The 23,736-nt window shown below is 42.2% G+C and overlaps 1 protein-coding gene across 4 annotated transcripts in view; it reads left to right on the top strand.

Moving 5' to 3' along the window:
- Positions 1-23,736, top strand: part of EFCAB6 (EF-hand calcium binding domain 6) — a 313,426-nt gene that overhangs the window by 16,677 nt on the left and 273,013 nt on the right. For 3 of the 4 annotated variants that reach the window (XM_025399951.1, XM_025399953.1, XM_025399952.1), the window contains exon 3: positions 17,143-17,288. The exons of the other annotated variant lie outside the window; for it this stretch is intronic. In XM_025399951.1, the coding sequence (XP_025255736.1) occupies positions 17,150-17,288 (139 nt within the window). In that variant the 5' untranslated portion in view covers positions 17,143-17,149. The remainder of the gene's footprint in view (positions 1-17,142; positions 17,289-23,736) is intronic. 4 annotated transcript variants of the gene reach the window in all.

Raw genomic sequence — 23,736 nt, forward strand, 5'->3', positions numbered from 1 at the left:
CCTGGGAACTGGTCAGCAATGCAAATTCTCTCTCTCTGTTTTTTTTTTTTTTTTCTTTTTTGAGACGGAGTATTGCTCTGTCACCCAGGCTGGAGTGCAGTGGCACAATCTCAGCTCACTGCAAGCTCTGCCTCCCGGGTTCACGCCATTCTCCTGCCTCAGCTTCCTGAGTAGCTGGGACTACAGGTGCCTGCCACCACACCTGGCTAATTTTTTTGTATTTTTAGTAGAGACAGGGGTTTTGCTGTATTAGCCAGGATGGTCTTGATGTCCTGACCTCATGATCCGCCTACCTCGGCCTCCTAAAGTGGTGGGATTATAGGCATGAGCCACCATGCCCAGCCTTTCTTTCTTTCTTTCTTTCTTTCTTTCTTTCTTTCTTTCTTTCTTTCTTTCTTTCTTTCTTTCTTTCTTTCTTTCTTTTTCTTTCTTTCTTTCTTTCTTTCTTCTTTCTCTCTTTCTTTTCTCTCTTTTCTCTCTTTCTCTCTCTCTTTCTCTCTCTCTCTCTTTCTCTCTTTTCTTTCTTTTCTCTCTCTCTCTCTTTCTCTCTCTCTTTTCTCTCTCTCTCTCTCTCTTTCTCTCTTTCTCTCTCTCTTTCTCTCTTTCTCTCTCTCTCTCTCTCTCTCTTTCTCTCTTTCTCTCTTTCTCTCTCTCTCTCTCTTTCTCTCTTTCTTTCTTTTCTTTCTTCTCACTGCGTTGCCCAGGCTAGAGTGCAGTGGCACAATCTTGGCTCACTGCAACCTCTGCCTCCTGGGTTCAAGCAGTTCTCTGCCTCAGCCTCTGAAGTAACTGGGATTATAGGCACTCTGCCACCACGCCTGTCTAATTTTTGTATTTTTAGTAGAGATGGGGTTTCACCATCTTGGCCAAGCTGGTCTTAAACTCCTGACCTCGTGATTCACCTGCCTCAGCCTCCCAAAGTGCTGGGATTATAGGCGTGAGCCACTGAGCCCGGCCAGCAATGCCAATTCTTAGGCCTCACCCCGACCCAGGACTGGAATGGGAATCTGGAGTGTGCCCAGCAATCTGTTTCTAACAAGCCCTCCAGGTGATCCTGATGTCCACTCAAGTGTGGGAACTCTTGATTGTTAGGACAAGGAGGTGCTCATTAGTCAGAGGGGCGAGGAATAGGTGGTCTAGGTAGAGGTTACAGCAGGTGAAGAGAAAAAAAACCTTGCTTGGGAATGAGCACATTTGAGGGACTGCCGGTGTGGTTGAGGCAGAGGGAGCCGGGGGAGGGTGGCAGCAGAGAAGCAGGGGAGGGCCCGTGCTGCAGCCACAAAGACACCAAGGACTTTGGTCTTGGTTCTAAGAGCACTAGGAGGTAATTGGAGTATTCTAAGCAAGGAAGTAACACAAAGAGATCAGCATTTGAAATGATTATGCTGGTTGTTGTGAGGAAGACAGAAGGGACCACAGTAGGGGTGTGTGTATATGTGTGTGTGTGTGTGTGTGTGTGTGTGCATTGGATTGAGACATGGAAAGAGAAGTGGTGCTCATACAGTGGTCACATAAAATCCCTCCACCCGGGAATCCTACAATTTAGTGTGAAATTCATGTGATTTGCCTAAGGTTTTCTTTTCTTTTTTTTTTTTTTTTGAGACGGAGTCTGGCTCTGTCGCCCAGGCTGGAGTGCAGTGGCCGGATCTCAGCTCACTGCAAGCTCCGCCTCCCGGGTTTACGCCATTCTCCTGCCTCAGCCTCCCGAGTAGCTGGGACTACAGGCGCCCGCCACATCGCCCGGCTAGTTTTTTGTATTTTTTTGAGTAGAGACGGGGTTTCAACGTGTTCGCCAGGATGGTCTCGATCTCCTGACCTCGTGATCCGCCCATCTCGGCCTCCCAAAGTGCTGGGATTACAGGCTTGAGCCACTGCGCCCGGCCTTGCCTAAGGTTTTCTACACAGTTCTCCAGTAGCTTGCAAATCATTGGATTGTTTGACAAACCCAAAGGCTGCATTCTTGTAGCTTGCATAGGCCCAATAAGAAAATCTGTCAGCCAATCTTTGCTAACCCCATTGCTCTCTTATTTTTCAGATTTCCCAAAGTCAGAAATACTTTATCTTGAAGGGAATGAAACAAAATAGCACCAAAACAAATGCTCCCAAAGGCAACAGCACCCTCTCAGGCAGTACCAAAGCTGGGTGAGGTGCTCCTCCTCCCTGAGTGTCTGTGCTCACTGATGTAGCTTTTGCACAGTAGACACTCAGGTCATTGTGCATGGCTTCAGGTCTCAAGAGAAAGGTGCTTTAAAAGTTGATCGTGTTACCATTGCCACTTCTATCTGGTTTGTGTCCGTCATCCAGGCAACAAGCATTTACTAAGTGCTGACTCCTGTGCCAAAATGTTGTAAGCATTCTCATATATATCACATCAGCAAGCATTGGCTTATACGTTTTAACAGTGGATGACCTTAATTTGGTGCTCAGCATGAATGGAAATACTAGACAACTGCAGTGAGTTCAGAGAATGATTCCACCCATATCACTGTGGGACAGCAGGGCCCACTCGACAATCCAGCTTTTCTTAAACCTAGATTCACACTTCCTGCGATAGGTGGCAGCAGCAGCAAGACTTCTAGTTCCTGAACCCTGAAACTGGGAAACTTGCAACTTTGCAGGAGCTGAGGTCTTGCTTAGACTTGGCTTGAATATAAATAGGATGTGCTCAGCACTCCTTGTCTGCTTATAGGAGCGGGGAGAGAGCGTAATTGTTGCCAGCTCTTACACTTTAAAAGGCTTCGAGTGAAACCGTTTTGAGATGTTTGACAGCACACTTGTGGTCAGTGTTTCTGACATGACTTGTTTTTTCTCAGTTGCCGTATCTGTGTCTGTCATCACATCAGGTGTGGTGGGTCTGACGATATTCATGAGGTAATAGTGAATTTCTGAGATAGCTCCTCAAATTAGACTTTTATATCCATGATAAAGAGTATTACAAACAAAACAATATAAGCTTTTTTCTATAGGCTCTGTATTTGGGGCAGCAAGACATTCATGCTAGTGTGAACTAATACAAAACACAATTACTTAATTTGGTTCAACGTAACATTCATCAGTTTTTGGAGGATGACGCACTGGGTACACGATGAAACCCGACCCTGGCTGCCACGGCATCAATGATCTGACAGGGAAGACAGACACTGAACAGTCATGGGGTCGAGGGTGCTCATTAAGGAAACCTGGCTGACCCTGGCCACCAGTTCTCAGTAGGAGGTTGACTGAGGAATCATGGATGGCATGGAAACTTTTACCTTGAATGGTGGGAAGAAGAGAGACTCTTCAATAAAATACAGGAGTAGAAGGACATGTGGTGTGCATGTGTGCTATTCTGTGTGTGTGGTATGTGTGTCTGTTGGGGGTAAGTGGTCTGTGGTATGTGTGTGTTTGGCGTGTATGTTTCTGTGGGGGGTGAGTTGTGTGTGATGTATGTGTTTCTATGGGGGGGGGTGAGTTGTATGTGGTACATGTGTATGATAAAGGTGGTGTGTGTGTGTGTGTGTATGTGTGGTGTATGTGTGGTGAGTGTGTAGTGTGTGTTGGGAGGCGAGTGCTTTCTGAATGGCAGGGCTGTGGAAACCATTTATTTGTCAGTAATTTGGAGCAGCAGTTATGTGCCGAGTACTCTGGGGCTGGGGGTAGAGTGGTGTAAACACACCCTTTAATTTCGTAGAGCCTACCATGGAGTTAATTTCCCAACTAAAAGTATAACGCCAAGTTGGGGTATGTGCAGTGCTGGGGAAGTGGAGGCTGTGTGAGAGACTCTGCAGGGAGGATGCTGGGTGTTCAGAGAAATCTCTCCAGAAGGTGACGTTCCAGGAGGTCTCAAGGCAGAGGAATCGGCCAGGGCGGAGCAGGGCCGAGTGACCCACGGGGCCATGACAGGGGAGACGTGGGCAGGAGCCAGCTCCTGTCCTGCCTAGTGGGCACTGGTAGGCATGATGTCTAGAACATGCCATGACACGCTTATTAAAGAACATTTAACATAAAAAGATCAATGTCTCCATCATCCCCAGGTAGCAATTTTTGTCATATATTCTAGTCCCTGTCCATTTGTGACAATACATTTTTATATCATTGTGTTCATAGTGTATGCCCCACTGTACTTGTTCTCTTGACATTGTCCTAAATGTGTTTTGATGTTTCTACATATTTTCTAGTTACCAGTTATAGCAGTGATATCCTACTCCATTAAAATATATTAACTTTGCGCGATTTGTTACATTTTTCGTTTGATTTCTAGGTTTGTAGGGGTGGGTGTTACAGTGTGTGAGGGTAGACTGTCTGTGACAATGAGGTTCAGGCAGGGCAAGGGGCTGTGCAGGGCCTGGGGAGCCACTTGGTGGAAGGAGGCTGCATCCCAAATGTGTGGCCATAGTGTTGCCTAGCTGTGGAGGCAGGTCAGTTTATAAGCTCAGATTTTTCTGCTAAATTGAATTCAGATGACTGGCTAAATTGTTTTTTGTGATACCCTATCATTTGGAATATATTTGTAAATCAACTTGCATTCTTATAATTCCTATGTTTAGAACAATAGACTAGGGGTTGCCAGTAGAGTCTGTCAAAGATATTAAGGCAGTATGAGACTGGAATGGGGGAGGCGGGACTGGTCTTCAAATGTTGGTGGCACGAACACTGGAATCCTCATATTTGATTAGAAATGTATGTAGATGACTTGCTTTTAATTTTCTACACATTCTCTTGAGTAGGTTGTGGAATTGTTAAACCATTTTGCAAACTCAAGTTATCCGTTCTTATGGATTGATACACGGATTTTCTTATTGCCATATCAAATATATGAAAACTTCATTACTCTTATCTGTTTACATAAGAATACACACAAATCACTCACATGCATGTAGGCAAATACATACACACACACACATTCTGGCACAATTGGACAAAAAGCCAAGGATTAAATTCAGCAGAGTTTGGGTCTTGGCTTCACTGTCACTGAGTAAATTTGGCATTTTCTCTCTGGCGTTTAATTTTTCCACCTCTAAAAATATGGATAATAGTGTCTAACTCACAAGGTTGTCATATGGGTGATGATTAAATGAGATAACACCCAGTGCCCAGCAAAATAGATGCTCGTTTATTGCTAGTTGAAGCACCTAAACGTAATGTCTGCAGCTGGCTTTCAACTTCATTTTGATATAAAGGAGGAAACTTTACATATTAACCTCTTTAAAGGCAAAAACTATAAACTCATACTTATCAATCAACTTCAGGTTCTTCTAAAGCACTGATCTCAAGCTTATTAAATACAGATGGCTGGGCCCCACCCCCAGAGAGTCAGTTTGTCTGGGTGGAGCCTGGAAATGTACATTTCTGAAAAAAGATCTCAAAGTGCTGGTTCAGGCACCACACTTTGAGAACCACTATTTTAAAGCTACATGCTTGCTTTCACGGCCCTTTGAAAAGGCATTTTTAAAAATGGAAAATAAATGCATTTAAAAACAATGGTATTAATAACAATAAAAAATCATGTTATTTCTGCTTGAGGAATGTACAAATGGAATAGCTCTTTCTCCCCTTCAGATGAACTGATGGATGGTGTCTGCTGGGAAAAGTCTTTAATCTGACCCTGGAGATAGAGTGATAGAGTTCACACTCTCACCCACTCTAGCAGACAGGTACCCCACAGAGCAATGCTGAATTTCTCCAGGCTACAGTAGTATTAGTTGGAGATGCTGCAGGGATGCCTTGTTCTTTCCTTTTTGCCACATATTGCCATTTTCTTTAACATTCTGAATTAAATGGTGAGTGACTAGAGGGTCAGGGTGGGTTGTATTTCTCTTTCTCTTCCTAGACCCTAGCCAGTGTGTGGCCTACAGTGTTTGCTGAAGAATGGATGGTTAAGAGAATGGTTGCTTAGAACATGCATATACCAAGAATGTTTAGGTAGAACACACAATAGGCTCCATTTTCAGAACTATCCAGATTTGGCCCTTTGGAATCTTCATATTGTAATTGAAGTCTCACTAGCTTTTATGATCCCGCAATTGGTAGAAATTAGAACTAGAGGAGACCCAACAGGTCACCCGGACCATTCTCCCGCTGGAAGAGGATTATTCCCTGCAGTGTACTCTGTGGCATTAGGAGGAATTACTTTTCATATGATTATTTTTTTTTTTCATGCTGTCTTCAACTAAGTGTTTCTTGAATTGAATCACTTTGTATTCAAGTAATAAAATGCACAACAGGCAGTGCATTTCCGGGTGATTATCTTACTCCTCAGGTGGTGTAATAAGGCATGAGGCCAAAGCCCTGGCATGCCTTATTGTTATTAGGAAGTGAATTTATGGGTAAAATAAAGAGAACGGTTCTGTGCATCAGCAATCACTGCAACAAGGAATGCAGTAACAGTGGATGTTCCTCACGTGCTTAGAGAGCCGGGTAATGCGCGAGACTGAGTGTCCCCATCACACAACCCTGGGCAGCCATTGACTTTCGGCTGCTCTTAGGGAACGTGTTATTAATTTTGTAAAAAGAGACAGGAAAGCTTTGGTCATTGACAACCATGTGAACTTGATATCCGGGAAGAGCACGTCTCCTGGTTCCAGAAGAGAGAGGCTTAGTCTCTAGGCTTGGGACTCTGCAGTCATGTAGCCCAGGGCAAGTCACTGGCCTGCTCTGAACATTGATTTCTTCACCTATGATATGGGAAGAAGAATAACTGGGTGTGGGAAGAGTTAAATGATAACTATAAGTTTCATAAATATTAAGCACATTTCTTGACTCTGCGAGTCCCCAATAAATAATTGAGTTAGATAATGTATTTGCCTTCTCAAAATTCCTCATCAGGCTGAGTTTCTTGTCTCTTAATTTCTTCAATCTCGTTTTATTATTTCAGCTACACAGATAATTCCTGTCACTCTTGGTGCTCCTTCCTGGCCAAAATGTGCACATCTCTACTTCCCTTGCACGCATCCTTGACTTGTGGTATCACACTTGCCTGTCAAGACCCTGGTCCAAATTAAACCCAATTTTGTGCCTACCCATGCTGCTGAGCATGGCTGGAGAAAAACACACAACCACAGGTTCGTGTCCATGAACCTCAGATGGCTCTTACAGTTTCCTGGCTGTCACTTCACTTCTTCCACTCCCCGACTTGCCTTCTCTTCTAGACAGTGTTTCATTCTGTGTCCTGTGTTCTCAATCCTAAGATACTTCTCCCCAGCCTCACTCACTGCTGATGACCTGACTTCCTAGTTCAAGGAGAAAACAGAATCAGAAGGGAGCTGCCACAAGCTCCCATCACCACACCCGAGTCCACGTTCTCCAACTTCTCTTTTGTCACCATGAGGGCTCATCCTGCTGCTTGTCCATGAGATCCCATCTCCATTGGCCAACCATGGGAACCAGCAAAGCTCTTCTTTCTCTCCTGCTGCGTTTCTCTTTGCCCTGCTACTAGGTTGCCGTCACGAGTGTTCAAACACGCTGCTGATTCTCCTGTCTTGAAGAAATGTCTCCCGAGACGTCATCACACTGTCTCTCAGCCCTACTGTTTCTCCCCGTTACAGCAGAGTTCTTTCCAACTGCTGTCTCTATTTACTGCCGCTCGTTCTCCTCTTCACTGTTCAGGAACTCACTTAGACAAATTCCCCCAACACTGTTACTATCAGGGTCCTCGGTGGTGCCTATAGGGCTCACTCAAACCAAAGCCCTTATTGCTGTGGCATTTGACACTCACCATCAACCCTCCTCCTTAGAACTTATTCTTCTCATGGTTTCTAGGACGGTGGCCTCTGGTCTTTCTCAGTCTCCTTTGCTGGTTCTTTTTCATCTCCTTCAACGGTGAATTTTGGGGGACCCCAAGTCTCAGCCCTTTGACATTTTCTTTTTTTATACCTACTTTCTTGATGGGATTATCTCATATCATGCCTTTATATACATGATATTTTGGCAATTCCGAAACTTTTTTTTTTTTTTTTTTGAGACAGAGTCTCACTTCTATCACCCAGGCTGAAGTGTTGTGGTATGATCTCGGCTCACTGCAGCCTCCACCTACTGTGTTTAAGCGATTCTCCCACCTCAGCTTCCTGCGTAGGTGGGACCATAGGTGTGCACTACCACACCTGGCTCATTTTTGTATTTTTGTAGTGACAGGGTTTTGCCATATTGCCCAGGCTGGTCTTGAACTCCTGAGCTCAAGCAGTCTGCCCACCTTGGCCTCCCAAAGTGCTGGGATTCTCAAACTTTTATCTTCAGCCCCAATCTGTCCCCTGAACTCAAACTCACGTATTCAGTGACCTATTCAGTATATCTACCTGGATACCCAACAGGCATCTTAAACTTGAATGTCTAAAATGGAAGTCTTGATCTTCTGTAAACCTGTTCTACCTGCAGTCTTTCCCATCTCAGGTAATGGCCATTCCATCCAACCTTTTGCATGCTGAATCAAATCTACCAGAGTATGATGGACTCCTCCTTCAGAATATGGCTGGAATCTGATCACTTCTCAATACTTTTACAAAAACCTCATGGTGTGAGCCATTGTCTTCTCTTGCATGGATTATTGCCGTAGACTTTTAATTGTCTTCATTTCCTCCCTTGCACCTGTAAGCCTATTCATGACATACGGCCAGAGGTATTCCTTTAACCCAGAGGCCAGATCATCTCCTCTGCACTAACCCCCTAAAGGCTTCACATGTCAGATATCACAGTAAGAGCCAAGCCTCACGCTGGCCTGCAGGGCTGTCCTTCATCTGGCCGTTTGTTGCTTCCTTGTCCTCCTAACTGCATGGTTCCCCTCTTGGTCTCCTTTAGATCTTTGCTTAATGTCTTCTATTCTTCTCTGCTCCACTGGTCTCCATAGACCTGATTCACTTGTATGATTAATTTGTTTATTGTCTGCCTTCCATTTCTACAGTATAAGATCCACAAGGTCCAAGAGTTTACCTATTTTGTTCATTGATATCTGGACTCCTAGAAAGGAACTAAATAAATATGTGTTGACTGTGTGAACACATACCAAGCTATGTTTTTCACTGTAATTCTGGAGGTTTACCTCTGTAATGATTCAATTCAGTTAAATTAATCCAGCCCAAGAAAGATGTGTATGGAATTGCTGAGGCTCTAGGGCTCCTATGGTATAAGCCGTGGGGTGGTACTTACCTACAGGACCTGCCACCCGACTGTGGCAAATAAGACAGGTCTCTAGACTATACAGTGCAAGGCAGAGTGGGTGCCTGCCCAGAAAGGGAAAGCAAAGTACCAGCCAATGTGGATTTCTTGCACATTAAAAAAAAATTATTCTTCATTTCTTCAACCCTATAAACTTTGAGATTCTTCAAATTGAGGACTTCAGAGCATCATCTAGTCTGATTCTGTATACTCGTATAGTGCCATCCACATCCATCTATTTTTGAATATTAAATAACTTTGCGCTTGCATTTAATACATGGAACCTGGTAGGAAAACTCTGTGTGTGTGTGTGTGTGTGTGAAGGTTAGCCAACTTAGGAGCCTCAGACAATTATGCTGTAAACTTCCTTGTAGAACTGGAACTTGGCCTTCTTAATTCATTCTTATGTTGAGAGTAGCCAAAAAGGAATGAATCAGACTAAACTTCCCCTTATTTTCTGAAACACTAATAAGCCAAACTCCTCATTGCCACAGATTGGCAGTATCTATGAGTTAAAAATCACGAAGGCATGTAACAGTGTGGTGACTGCTGAGCATTAGGCCTGCTGCAGTAGGAGCACAGCCAAGTTAGCTCTGACAGTGGGGACTTGGGCCTGGCTGATGGTAAGTAGGACATGGCTGTGACTCTCACTGGGATACATCTGGATGTCTTGCTTTTGCCCTGCTTCCTCTAAGGTCTTTGAGTCGTAATCTAAATAACTGTCAAGTAACCATATTGCCTTAGAAATTATTGAAAGGGAACCACCTTTGCCAAAGGTGCCCATGGGAGCAACGTCTCCCTTGGCTCACCCAGTGCTCTGCTGCTGCATCTCTGTCTTCCCCTTCCTCCTCCACCTTCTCTTTCTCTTCCTCCTTTTTTCTAATTGTGATATAATTCATATACCATAAAATTTGCTTCCTTTTAAAGTATATAATTCGGTGTTCTTTTAGTATTTTTTTTTTTTTTTTGAGACGGAGTCTCGCGCTGTGTCACCCAGGCTGGAGTGCAGTGGCGCGATCTCGGCTCACTGCAAGCTCCGCCTCCCAGGTTCACGCCATTCTCCTGCCTCAGCCTCCGAGTAGCTGGGACTACAGGCGCCCGCCACCACGCCCGGCTAGTTTTTTGTATTTTTAGTAGAGACGGGGTTTCACCATGTTAACCAGGATAGTCTCGATCTCCTGACCTCATGATCCACCCGCCTCGGCCTCCCAAAGTGCTGGGATTACAGGCTTGAGCCACCGCGCCCGGCCTCTTTTAGTATATTTACTAAGTTGTGCAACTATCACCACTATCTAATCCCAGAACATTTTGTCACCTCTAAAAGAAATTCTGTATCCATCAGCAGTCCCATTCCTCCCTTCTTCCAGCTCCTGGCAACCACCAATCTACTTTCTTTCTTTCTTTTTTTTTTTTTTGCCCCTGCTTCCCCTTCCCCGCTGCCCACTAACCTACTTTCTGTCTCTAGATTTGCCTATTATGGACATTTTATATAAATGGAATGATATAGTATGTGGTTTTGGGGGTTTGCCTTATCATAATGTTTTCAAGGTTGATCCATGTTACTGCATGAATCCAGACTTCATTCCTTTTTATGGCTGAATAATAGTTCACTGAACAGATCTACCACTTTTTGTTTATCCACTCACCCATTGATGGAAGTTTGGGTTGTTTCCACTTCTTGTCTATTGTGAATTATGCTGCTATGAATATGTAAGTACAACTTTTTTTGGTGGACATGTGTTTTCAGTTCCTTTGGGTATATACCTGGAAGTGAAATTGCTTGGCCATATGGCAACTCTATGTTTAACTTTTTGAGAAATTCTCAAACTCTTTTCCAAAGCATCTGTACCATTTTACATTCCCACCAGTAATATGAGAATTCCAATATCTCTGCAATCTTGCCAATACTTGTTATTCTTTGTTTCTTTTATTATAGCCTTGCTAATGAATGTAAAGTGGTATCTCATTGTGGTTTTGATCTGCATTTCTCTATAACTGGTGATGTTGAGTAGCTTTCCATGTACTTACTGGTCATTTGTATATTTTCTTTGAAGAAATGTCTATTCAAATCCCTTGCCCATTTTTCTATTGGGTTATTTGTCCCTTATTATTGAGCTGTAAGTGTTCTTAATATATTCTGCATACTAAATCCTTATAAGATATATGATTGGCAAATAATTTATTCCATTCTGTGGGGTGTCTTATTTCTTTCTTGACAGTATCCTTTGAAGCACAAAAGTTTTAAAGTTTGATGAAGTCCAATTAATCTATTTCTTCTTTAGTTGCCTGTGTTTTTGGTATTGTATCTAACATGTCATTGTCTAATCCAAAGTCACAAAGATTTATACCTGTGCTTTCTTCTAGGAATTCTGTAGTTTTAGTTCTTACATTTAGGGCTTTGATCTATTTTGAGTTAATTTTTGTGTATGGTGTGAGGTAGGGGCCCAACTTCACTTTTTTGTGCCATTTGTTGAAAAGACTACTTTTTTTTTTTCCATTGGATGGTCTTGGCACTCTTGACAAGTATCAATTAATGAAAATGTAAAAGTTTATTTCTGGTCTCTTAATTCTATTCCATTGATCTGTATATGCATACTTATACCAGAACCACACTGTCTTCATTACTGTTGCTTTCTATTAAGTTTTGAAATCAGGAAGTGTAAATCCTCCAACTTTATTTTTATTTTTCATGATTGTTGTGGCTATTCTGGGTCCCTTGCATTTGTATATGAATTTCAATATCAACTTGTCAATTTCTTCAAGAAAGGCAGTTGGAATTTTGGTAAACATTGGGTTGAAACTATAGATCAGTTTGGAGAGTACTGCCATCTTATTATCCATGAATGTGGGATATCTTTCCATTTATTCAGGTCTACTTCGTTCAACAATATTGTGTAGTTTTTTAGTGCACAAATATTGTACTTTTTGTTTAATTTATTTCTAAATATTTTATCCTTTTGATGATATTGTAAATAGAATTGTTTCCTTAATTGTATTTTCAGATTGTTCATTGTAGGTATATAGAGATTTAACTGAGTTTCGTATATTGCTCTTGTATCCTACAACTTTATTGAACTTGTTTATTAGTTCTAATAGTGTGTGTGTGTGCGCGCATGTGTGTGTATCTGTCTGTCTGCCTGTATTCTATATATACAACAATGTCATTTGCAAATAGAGGTAGGTTTACATCTTAGTCTCCAATATGGATACCTTTTATTTGTTTTTCTTGCCTAAGTGCTCTGGCTAGAACTTTCAGTATAATGTTTAATAGGAGTAGTGAGAACAGACATTCTTGTCTTCTTTTTGATCTTATGGTGAAAGCTTTTGGTCATTCACCATTAAATATGACATTACCTGTGAGTGTTTTTTGGATGCCCTTTATTAAGTCGAGGAAGTTCCCTTCCATTCCTAATTTGTTGAGTGTTTATTTTTTTAATCATTAAAGGATGTAGGATTTTATGAAATACTTTTTCTGCACTTAGTGAGATTATCATGTTTTTTTCTTGATTAATAATATGGTCTATTACATTAATTGATTTTTGTTTGGTCAACCTCCCTTGCATTCCTAGCATAAATTTCACTTGACCATGCTGTCTGATTTTTAAAACTATGTTGCTGGATTCAGTTTGCTAGCCTATTTTTGAGAATTTTCCCTATACTCATAAGGAATATTGGTTTTTAGCTTTTTTTTTTTTTTTTTTTTTTTGATGGAAGCTCACTCTGTGGCCCAGGCTGGAATGCAGTGGCGCAATCTCCGCTCACTGCAAGCTCCGCCTCCTGGGTTTATGCCATTCTCCTGCCTCAGCCTCCCGAGTAGCTGGGACTACAGGCACCCGCCACTGCGCCTGGCTAATTTTTTTGTATTTTTGGTAGGGACGGGGTTTCACCATGTTAGCCAGGATGGTCTCGACCTCCTGACCTTATGATCTGCCCGTCTCGGCCTCCCAGAGTGCTGAGATTACAGGCGTGAGCCACCATGCCCGGCTACTTTCTTTTTTTCTAATGTCTTTTCTGGTTTTGGTATCAGGGTAATACTGGCTTCATAGGGTGTGTTGAGAAATGTTTCTTCTTCTATTTTTCATAAGAATTTGTGAAGCATTCGTTGAATTGTTATTTTCCTTTTCTTTCTTTCTTTCTTTGTTTTTTTTTTTTTTTTTTTTTGAGATGGAGTCCTACTCTCTCACCCAGACTGGAGTGCAGTGGTGAGATCTCAGCACTCTTTAATATCCACCTCCCAGGTTCAAGCGATTCTTCTGCCTCAGCCTCCCGAGTAGCTGGGATTACAAGCATGTGCCACCATGCCTGGCTAATTTTTGTATTTTTAGTAGAAATGGGGTTTTGCCATGTTGGCTAGGCTGGTCTCGAACTCTTGACGTCAGGTGATCCACCCACCTTGGCCTCTGAAATTGCTGGGATGACAGGTGTGAGCCACCATGCCCAGCCTTGAATTTTTCTTTAAATGTTTGGTAGAATTTGCTGGTGAACTCATCTGGTCCTGGTTCTGGATTTCTTTTGCAGGAAGTTTTTTGGTTATTAATTCAATCTTTTTGTCATAATTCTATCTAGATTTCTGTTTTTTCTTTAGTCAGTTTTAGTATCTTGTGTCTTCCTAAGAATATTTCCATTGTATCTAGGTTACCTAATTTGTTAGCATACAATTGTGTATAGTATTCCGTTATAATCATTTTTATTTCTGTACGGTTAATAGTAATGTCTCCTTTCATCACTGATTTTAATAATTTGAGTGTTTTCTCATTGTTCTTGGCCAGTCTAGCTAAAAATTTGTAAATTTTGATAATCTTTGAAAGTAACTAACTTTGGTTAGTTTTGTCTGGTTTTCTATTCTTGATTTCATTTACTTCTGCTCTAATCTTTATTGTTTTCTTCATTTCTACTAACTTTGGCTTTAGTTTACTCTTGTTTTTCTAGTTTCTTAAGGAATAAACTTAGGTTAGTAATTTGAGATTTTCTTCTTTTTAAAATATAGGCATTAGCATCTATAAATTTTCATCTAAGCACTGTTTTAGCTGCATCCTATAAGTTTTTATATGTTTTGCCTTCATTTTCATCCATCTAAAAGTATTTGCTAATTTCTCTTTTGATCTTTTTTGACTCATTGGTTATTTAGGAGTGTGTCATTTAATTTCCACATATTTGTGAATTATTCAATTTCTATTTTCATTCTGTATAGTTGGAGATTATACTCTGATAATTTCAATCCTTTTAAATGTATTGAGGCTTGTTTTATGCTCTAACATGTGGTTTATACTGGAGAATGATCCATGTGTGCTGAGAAGAATGATATTCTACTCTTGTTGGTTGGATGTGTTCTTTAGTTGTCTGTGAGGTCTAGTTGGTTTGTGGTGGTATTCAGATCTTCTATGTCTTTGTTGATCTTCTGTCTAGTTATTCTACCCATTATTAAATGTGGATATTGAGGTTTCTAACTATAATTATTGAAGTATCTATTTTCCAATTTAGTTAGTTTTTGCTGCACGTATATTGGGGCTCTTGTTAGGTGCATATATGTTTATTTTTCCTTCACTTGCTCTTTCTCAAATGCTCTTCTTTTTTTAAATATAGATCTGAGTTTCTGACATGTATCTTTCTTTCATTTTCTTTTATTTCCTTCTTTTTTAAAAAATTTATTTAGAGACAGGGTCTCAGTCTGTCACCCAGGCTAGAGTACAGTGGCATGATAATAGCTCACTGTAACCTCAAATGCCTGGGCTCAGTGATTCTACCATGTGAGCCTCCCAAGTAGCTAGGACTACAGGTGCATGCCACCATGCCTGGCACATATATATATATATATATTTTTTTTTTTTTTGGTAGAGACAGGGTCTTGCTGTGTTGTCCGGGGTGGTCTTGATCTCCTGACCTCAAGCAATTCTCCTGCCTCAGCCTCTCAAAGCACTGAGATTACAGGCATGAGCCGCTGCACCTGGCCTTTCCATCTTTCTGAAGAATTCCTTTTAACATTTCTTGGAAGTAAATCTGCTGGCAACAAATTCTCTCAATTTTTGTTTGCTCAAGAAAGTCTTTATTTCTCATTCACTTTTGAAGAGTAATTTCATTGAGTTTGGAATTCTAGGTTGGTGGGGTTTTTATTTCAATAGATTAAATATTTCACTCTACTCTTGTTTTCCTTGCATAGTTTCTGAAAATAAGTATGGACCACACTTTCTCGTTTCTTTGCACGTCTGATAAATGTTTGTTGAAAACTGGACATTTTATTTATTTATTTATTTATTTATTTATTTATTTATTTATTATTTTGAGACAGAGTCTTGCTCTGTTGCCCAGGCTGGAGTGCAGTGGTGTAATCGTAGCTCACTGCAGCCTCAACTTCTCAGGTTAAACTGCTCTTCCCATCTCAGCCTCCTGGTGGCTGAGACCATGGGTGCATGCCAGCATGCCTGGTCAATTTTCTTTCTTTTTATTTTTTTTGTAGAGACAGAGTCTCAGTATGTTGCCCAGGCTGGTCTTGAACTTCTGGGCTCGAGTCTTGAACTTCCTGCCTCAGCCGTCCAAAATGCTGGGATTACAGGGATGAGCCATCATGCTAGGCCCATGACGTTTTAAATAATATAATGTAGCAGTTGTGGAAATCATATTCTTATCCGTTTCCATGTTTTGTTGTTGTTACTGCTTGTTGTTCATTTGTTTATTGAGTTTTCTAAACTTTATAAAGTCTGTATTCTTTGTTATATATGGCCACTAGAATCTGATTGGTTAGCTTGGTGGTCAGCTCATGGTTGGATAGAAATTTCCTTAAATGCCTGGAAACAGTAACTCCCAATTTTTGCTGAGGGGCTTTTTGTATTGGAGCATTCCTTCAACACTTAGCTAGGCCGTTTATAACTTTGTCTCAGCCTTCATTTCCTGCTTGTGCAGAGCTTGAAGGTCAGTTGGAGGTGAGAGGTTAGGTCCTTCTCAGGTCTCTCCTGAGCATGCAGCTCTCCCTGGGAATGGTTATAGCTCTGTGCACTGAGTGACTTCCTAGATTACCAAGAATACGTGGGCGCTTTTTCAAGTCCCTATTGATATCTCATTCCCCAGCTTTTCTCTTGAAGTTTTTCGGTTGCCTGTTATTTGCCCCGTTACCCACCTGTTCAGGTTGCCATGATTTTAAACAACAATTGCCTCTGATTTCTTCTAACAAATGCCTCTTCATGATAGGCTGTGTTCACTGAGTGAGCTCTGAGTTCAAATAAAGACGGCCTTGGGAGTAGGATCTTTCAGGGAAACATCAGGTCAAATAATGATAATTTCCCGGTAAGGAGGCTTTGACAGAGCTCCCACCCTGTTCTGTCCACTCTGGTGACTGGCAGCCTGCTGGGTTTTCCCTGTGATTGCAGGCTCATGGTTTTCAAGGCTACATCAGAGCTGGTGGGGTGGGAGAAGGCAGGTGAGGGGGAATGGGAATGAGGCAAGTTAAAATGCCACAAGGCATGTTCTTCATATTGAGATTCAGTCATTTTGGGAGAATAAATGCTCCCCAGATTGCTGTAAGCCTTTGTTAATTTATGGAGTTCTGAAAAAGATTGATTTCGACAATTTTTCCCGGTGTCCTCATTGATTTAATGGAGGAGAGGATTTTCAGAGGTCCTTACTCCACCAGTTTCGCTCCTGTCATCCCAGCTTTGCCTCTGACTGCATGTTGAATTTATACTGGGGCACTTCAAAAAAGCTCAGAAAATCCAAACTTTCTTCCCCTCACTGCCTACCAAAGAAGTGAGTCAGTGATAGTCAAGATGTAGGTGGATTTTTCTATCCAAAAGTCTCTTTATTTTGCCATTTTGAAGTTTACTGAATATGCTAAAAACAAGGAGTCCACAATGATGATTTTTATGTTCACTTTAAGAATAGTCTGAAACATCGGCAGAGCAGATTATGACTAGCATCATTTTAACACTCTCCAGCTGTCCTTTCAGAAAAGGAATAGATAGGAAATTGGCCACATTTGGAATGGATGCTTTAAGGTAACGTAATCTGTTTTCTTTTATATCACAGGGATTTAATGTGCAAAATGGCGATTATACCGGACTGGCTTAGGTCGCATCCTCACATGCGAAAATTTACACATTCAAGACCCCATTCTTCACCATGTAGAGTATGTTCAAGGAATGGTTCCCCAGATATATTCAGATCTTCTTCAAGTGAGTATTCATGAGCACGTGAGAACACTACCTGTAGACATCACTTATGTGTATTTAATATGTACCAAGCTTAGTTCAAAGGATTCACAGGACATTTAATCCTCACAATAACTCTGTCAATTAGGCTCTATTTTTATCCCTATTTTCTATATGGGGAAATTGGGACACAGATTGATTAAGCTATTTGCCTAAAAGTTACAAGTTTTTAAGTGGTATGTGAGGATTTGAACCCAGGGCGTGTGATTCCAGAATTCAGTGGCTTATATATGTAAAAACTCACTCAGTAAATTAGTAGACTTAATTTTTTTTAGCAGTTTTAGGTGTACAGAAAAATTGAGTAGAAAACACAGGAAGTTCCCATACACCCCCTCACTCCTACCCCCAGTTTCCCCATAATTAACATCTCATATTAGTGTGGTACATTTGTTACAACTGATGAACCCATACTGATAACATTATTATTGCCTAAAGTTCAGAGTTTACCTGAGGGGTCACTCTTGATGCTGTAGATTGTATTAGTTTTAGACAAATGTATAAAATGCTATGTATTGATCAGGCACGGTGGCCAATGCCTGTTAATCCCAGCACTTCGGGAGGTTGAGGCAGGAGGATTGCTTGAGCCCAGGGGTTCCAGACCAAACTGGGTAACATAGTAAGACCTTGTCTCTACTAGAAATAAATACAAACAATTAGCCAGGCATAGTGGTACATGCCTAGAGTCCCAGCTACTTGGGAGGCTGAGGTGGGAGGATGGCTTGAGCCCTGGAGGTCAAGGCTTCAGTGAGTCATGATTGTGCCATAGCACTCCAGCCTGGGTGACAGAGTGAGACCCTGTCTCAATAAATAAATAAATAAATAAATAAATAAATAAATAAATAAATAGACATCTTGGTTGCCTCCTTGTTTGGCAATTATAAGTGAAGCTGCTGTAAGCATTCGTGTACTGGTTTTTATATGGACATAGGTTTTCAACTCTTCTGGAGTTCTTACTAGTTTTAAAGGCAACAGAATTTGACGTTATTGTTTTCTAAAAACATATGTCCTTTAATTTCATGTATTAGGTCCTTCATTTACTCATTCATTTATTCACAAACATTTTCTGAGCCATAACATGTGACAGGCACTGTAATAGGTGCTGAGAATAAAGAGATGGACCTGAGAGAAGGCCTGCCCTAGACAAGCTCACAGTCTAGACAGGGAGATAGAGAATTCAAGTAGCATGAGCCAAATATCATAAGATGCACTTACAAAGCACTGCATGAACACAGCCTGAGGAATCAGCGGGGCTCAGAGGGGCCGCTGTGAAAGAAGAAGTTGGGTTTATGAAAGAAGTTAGGGTTCGCCTTGTAATTGGGCGAAGCCATCCTAGTCATGCTGGACACTCCGGCTTCCTTGCAACTGGCGGGACCTGAACCACCCGGTCCCATGTATCTGCCAGGGAGCCTGCGAAATAGACTTCATTTCCAACAACCATGTGTCTACCCAAACTCAGGGGTCTGTTTCTAAGGAGAAAGAGGAGAGTGGATATCGGGGATTCGTTTAGCAGTTTTTGACATCAAAATACATCATCAGCAATAAATGCATTCCAGTTCAACAGCTTCATGTCTACAACATAATTCAGATATATATATATTTAACTAACCTTCTGATCATACAAAGAAGACTAGAGTGAGGTGAGATGACTGGGTTAAAAGCTTTTCCTACTCTTTTTTTTTTTTTCCTGAGACAGAGTCTTACTCTGTCATCCAGGCTGGAGTGCAAGGGCATCTTGGCTCACTGCAACCTCTGCCTCCCGGGTTCAAGTGATTCTCATGCCTCAGCCTCCTGAGTAGCTGGGATCACAGGCACGCACCACCACACCTGGCTGAGTTTTGTATTTTTAGTAGAGACAGGATTTTACCATGTTGGTCAGACTGATCTCAAACTCCTGGCCTCAAGTGATCCATCCCCCTCGGCCTCCCAAAATGCCAGGATTATAGACATGAGCCAGCGCATCCAGGCTGTTCCTACTCTTAAGCTTCCTAATGAGTACCACCAGGTTACCTTTCAGGAAGCTTGCACCTTAGCACATTCCCACTCATGACCCTTATAAGTGCTCATTTCTAAGTATCCTAACACAGATTATCTTTTAAGATCTTGCCCATTAGATATGGAAAAATAACGTTCCATTGTGAATTTAATATGCATTTCCTCAATAGTAAGGTAAACTTTTATTCTCAAGTTTACCAGGCTTATGCCTTTTGCTTTTGTGAGTTGCCTGTTCATATCCTTTGCCTGTTTACCTAGTTTGGGTTGGTCTTTTTTAGTGACTAGTATGAGCTCTCTTTGTATTAAAAATGTGAACCTTCTATCTGCCTTAGTGCCACAGGTATTTTTCTTTTTTGTCATTTGCTTTTTATTTCTATTGGTGGTACTTTTTAGCACACTGGAGTATTTTGTTTTTTTGTTTGTTTGTTTTTTCTTTTACCTTTTTTTCTTGTTTTTTTTTGAGACAGAGTCTCGCCCTGTTGCCCAGGCTGGAGTGCAGTGGTGCGATCTCGGCTCACTGCAACTTCTGCCTCCTGGGTTCAAATGATTCTCCTGCCTCAGCCTCCTGAGTAACTGGGACTACAGGCACGCGCCACCATGCCCAGCTAATTTTTGTATTTTTAGTAGAGATGGTGTTTCACCATGTTGGCCAGGATGGTCCCAATCTCTTGACCTCGTGATCCGCCCACCTTGGCCTCCCAAAGTGCTGGGATTACAGGTGTGAGCCACCGTGCCTGGCGTTTTTTTACTTTTTAAAAATTAAAGATATATTTGCCTCCCAGCACCACTTTCCTTTATAAGAGGGTGTCATCAGCAGTTGAGCTGGTCTCTTTTTCATGCATGCAAAACATATAACTGTAAATATATACTTGTATAACTCATACATCAAATAAGCAAATAAATATTAGACACCCTGTTTCCTTTTTAAGTGTTTTTATCTTTGTGTTTCAGGTTGAATCATTTCTATAGACCTGAGTTCATATTCACGAGTTCTTTTTTCTAGCATGTACACTCTGCTACTAAGCAAAACAAGTGAATTCTTAACTTCTGATATTATATTTTTATTTTTATTTATTTATTTATTTATTTTTGAGGCGAAGTCTGGCTCTGTCGCCCAGGCTGGAGTGCAGTGGCCGGATCTCAGCTCACTGCAAGCTCCGCCTCCCGGGTTTACGCCGTTCTCCTGCCTCAGCCTCCAGGGTAGCTGGGACTACAGGCACCCACCACCTCACCCGGCTAGTTTTTTGTATTTCTTAGTAGAGATGGGGTTTCACCGTGTTAGCCAGGATGGTCTCGATCTCCTGGCCTCGTGATCCGCCCGTCTCGGCCTCCCAAAGTGCTGGGATTACAGGCTTGAGCCACCGCGCCCGGCCTGATATTATATTTTTAATTTTTAGTTTTTTTCATGTGCTCTTTAAAAATACTTTCCATCTCTCTTCTGAAATTCCCTATATGTTCACTATGTTCTCAGCTTTTCCCTTTCATCTTGCTAACATATTTCCCATTCTCAGTTTGAAAACCTGGTCATTTCTGCATTTGTTCTCTCTGTGAGTATTCTTCTGATGACTGTTTTTACCTTGATTAGGTTACCTTTTCTTCTTCACTTGTCTTGCAATTAAAAAAAAAAATGTAATGCCAGATATTTGTGTTAAAAGCAGTAGAGTCAGAAGTCAGTAATATTTACCACCAGAAAAGCCTCTTCTTCTCTCAGGCTTCTGGCGAGCTGAGCTCAGTGTCATCTCTCAGGTGAGCTGTGTCTTGACTTTGTTGCAGTTTTAGTTAAGTTTGGGTTTCCCCGGGTTTCATATGCTTGCCTTCAACAGGTCTTTGAGGTGTGAGCACTGGTGAGACTCCACAGATCTCTCTGCTTTAGAGCCCAGCCACCAGCTTTGCACATGGCGGGAAGATCTCTCTCTGCTTTACCACCCACCTGCCATTTTGGGGGGATTTCTTGGGAGGTCTCTTTGTTCCCTAGCTCTGCCATGGCTTTCTGCACCTGGGAACATCTCTGTCCACCCTGTGGCCCTGACTTTAACCTGCAGTGGGCCACTGACACTTAGTGAAGGGCCCATATGCTTCGGAGGGTTCACCTGAGTTCTTGTTCCCTGTATTCAGCCTTTGGTAAACAGCTGCCCTGGACTTGTGCGAAACTCTGTGTGCTGTGCTAGGGTGGATCACCCAGCTCTCCTGTAGCCCCAGCTTTTGGTGCAGTGCTACTTACGTGCACTGGGGGAAGGCCCAAGAGGGTGAGCGCAGACCTGCTCTGTGACCAAGGCCCCTGGGAATCTCATCTGTCAGCCTCATGTGGCTGCTAATTACTGGGTTGTTTTCTTCCTCCCCTGCCTGTAATGAATTTGCGTTTTACCCACTGTGCCACAGGGCTGGAAGGACTTATTCTTTTTTCTCTGATGAGTGGCTTGTCCTTTCCTGAATGGTAGTTTCTTTCCATCCTCAGATCTCTGGTGGGTTTTAAAACTGTATATATATTTTAGCTTATCCTACTTGTTCTCATTGTTAGGGTGACAGTGACAGTCTGTTGTGACTTTCTGTATCCTAAGCGGATATAGAAAATTTTGTCAAATTGCCCTCCAGAAAGATTATATCAATTTGTACTCCCACCAGCAGGTTATGCAAGCTTGGTTACTGCTTTCATTTTCATCCTCAGACGTTGCATTAGGCACATGGAATAAAAAGTTTTCCTTCACGTATTTTAAAATAGTCTCAAATCAATATTTTCTGATTCTTTTAAATTACAATTATTGATTGCAAAGGTGGGGCTTCTAAGAAAGCAACTAAAAATATATATGAGAAGTCCAAGAGAGGATTTCAAGATGGAGGCGTACATTAACAAGAGGGATCCCCCTCTGACACTGGGGGCAGGAGGAGGATGTTCGGGCTGGTGGGCAGAGGGAGAAAGAGTGCTCACCGGCTGATTCTGAATCACACAGCTGCTGTGTGTGAATCAGCTGCTTCTGAGATTCTGAGTGACAGCCAGAAATGGAAGGGAAGCCCGAGTGCTTCCTGCATTTCTGAGTGTTCTTGGAACTCTTGTGGGAGGGTTAAGTTCCTTCTTCCCCCTCAGGACTCTGTGCTCATTCCTCTGTTCCTTGTCTGCCCTCTCTTCTGTGACTCATCTGGCTCCATGTCCTGAAATGCCACCTGTAACCAAAATGATAGCGCCATCCTCACTTCCCCACTAAGCTCCCGATCGTATATCCAGTTGCCTCACTGCGCTTTCCGCGTGCACTGCATCTAAGGGGCATCTCAGACCTGAACTGGCTAACTGGGTCTCTCGACTCCCCCGTGTTCTCCATCTCAGCAATGACACTGTCATTTATCTTGTTCCTCATGTCCAGCACCAAGGGATTATCCTTGATTTCTCTCTTTTCTTTAACAGCCCCCACGCACCTCCTCAGCCAATCCATCAGCAAAACCTTGTCAGCTACAGAACTAATAGATCATGTCTCCTATCTGTCTACTTTTTGTCTGCCTTCAGGGCTACTACCTGGTCCAGGCTGCAGTTACCTCCTAGACCTTGGAGCAGCCTCCTCTCCGGTCTCCCTTCCTCATTTTTTGCCTCCTGTAATCCATTCTTTACATAGCAGCCAGAACACGTTTTTAAAACCCCACACAGGCTGTGTTAGATAACATTGCTTCCCTGCCTAAACTCTCCTGGGCCTTTCCATTGCACTTTGAAGAAAACACCATCCTTTCTGCAGGTGCCTGAAGCCTGTGTGGACTGGCGCTCTCCTCCTCTGGCCTGAGCCCTCACTGTTCTCCATCCTACCTGCTATGTGCCACACTCTGTCCACTCCGGCCTTTTTCTTTCCTGGACGTATCAAGCTCTTTCTTGCTCAGGGGTTCTTTACTGGTTGCTATGGTTTCCCTGTTGAAGACATTCTTACTTCAGCTTCTTGACTGGCTGGCTCATGTTTATCCTTCTGGGTTTCAGCTCCCAAACCCACTTTGGAGCGGACTTCCTTGACCATCCTCTCTAAAGCAGCCCCCAGCTGTACTCTTGCCTCACTGTTTTGTCTTTCCATCTTCATTGCATGTGTCACTGTGCACCATGACCCTATCGTTTGTTTATTTGTTTATTGGCTTCTTGTCTGTCGTCTCACCTCCAGATTGTAAGCCGTACCTGTCTTACTCACTGCAGTACCCTCAGGGCTGAAAACAGTGGTTGAAATATGATAGTTGTTGAAACATGTCATTTTTTGAATGGATGAATTCCACTTCCTTACAAGTCAGTGTTTCCCACAGCCCCTTCTCCTCTTCCCATTGGGCCTGTTTCCCTGTGGCCTCCATGCAGGTGGTTCCCACACTTCCATCTCCACTCCAGCCTCTTTGATCTCCAGAGTATGTATTCAACTTTCAGATGGACATCCCGCTTACATATCCCAGGCTGAACTCGTTTGCT

This window comes from Theropithecus gelada, chromosome 10, assembly GCF_003255815.1.
Source record: "Theropithecus gelada isolate Dixy chromosome 10, Tgel_1.0, whole genome shotgun sequence".
NCBI lineage: Eukaryota > Metazoa > Chordata > Mammalia > Primates > Cercopithecidae > Theropithecus > Theropithecus gelada.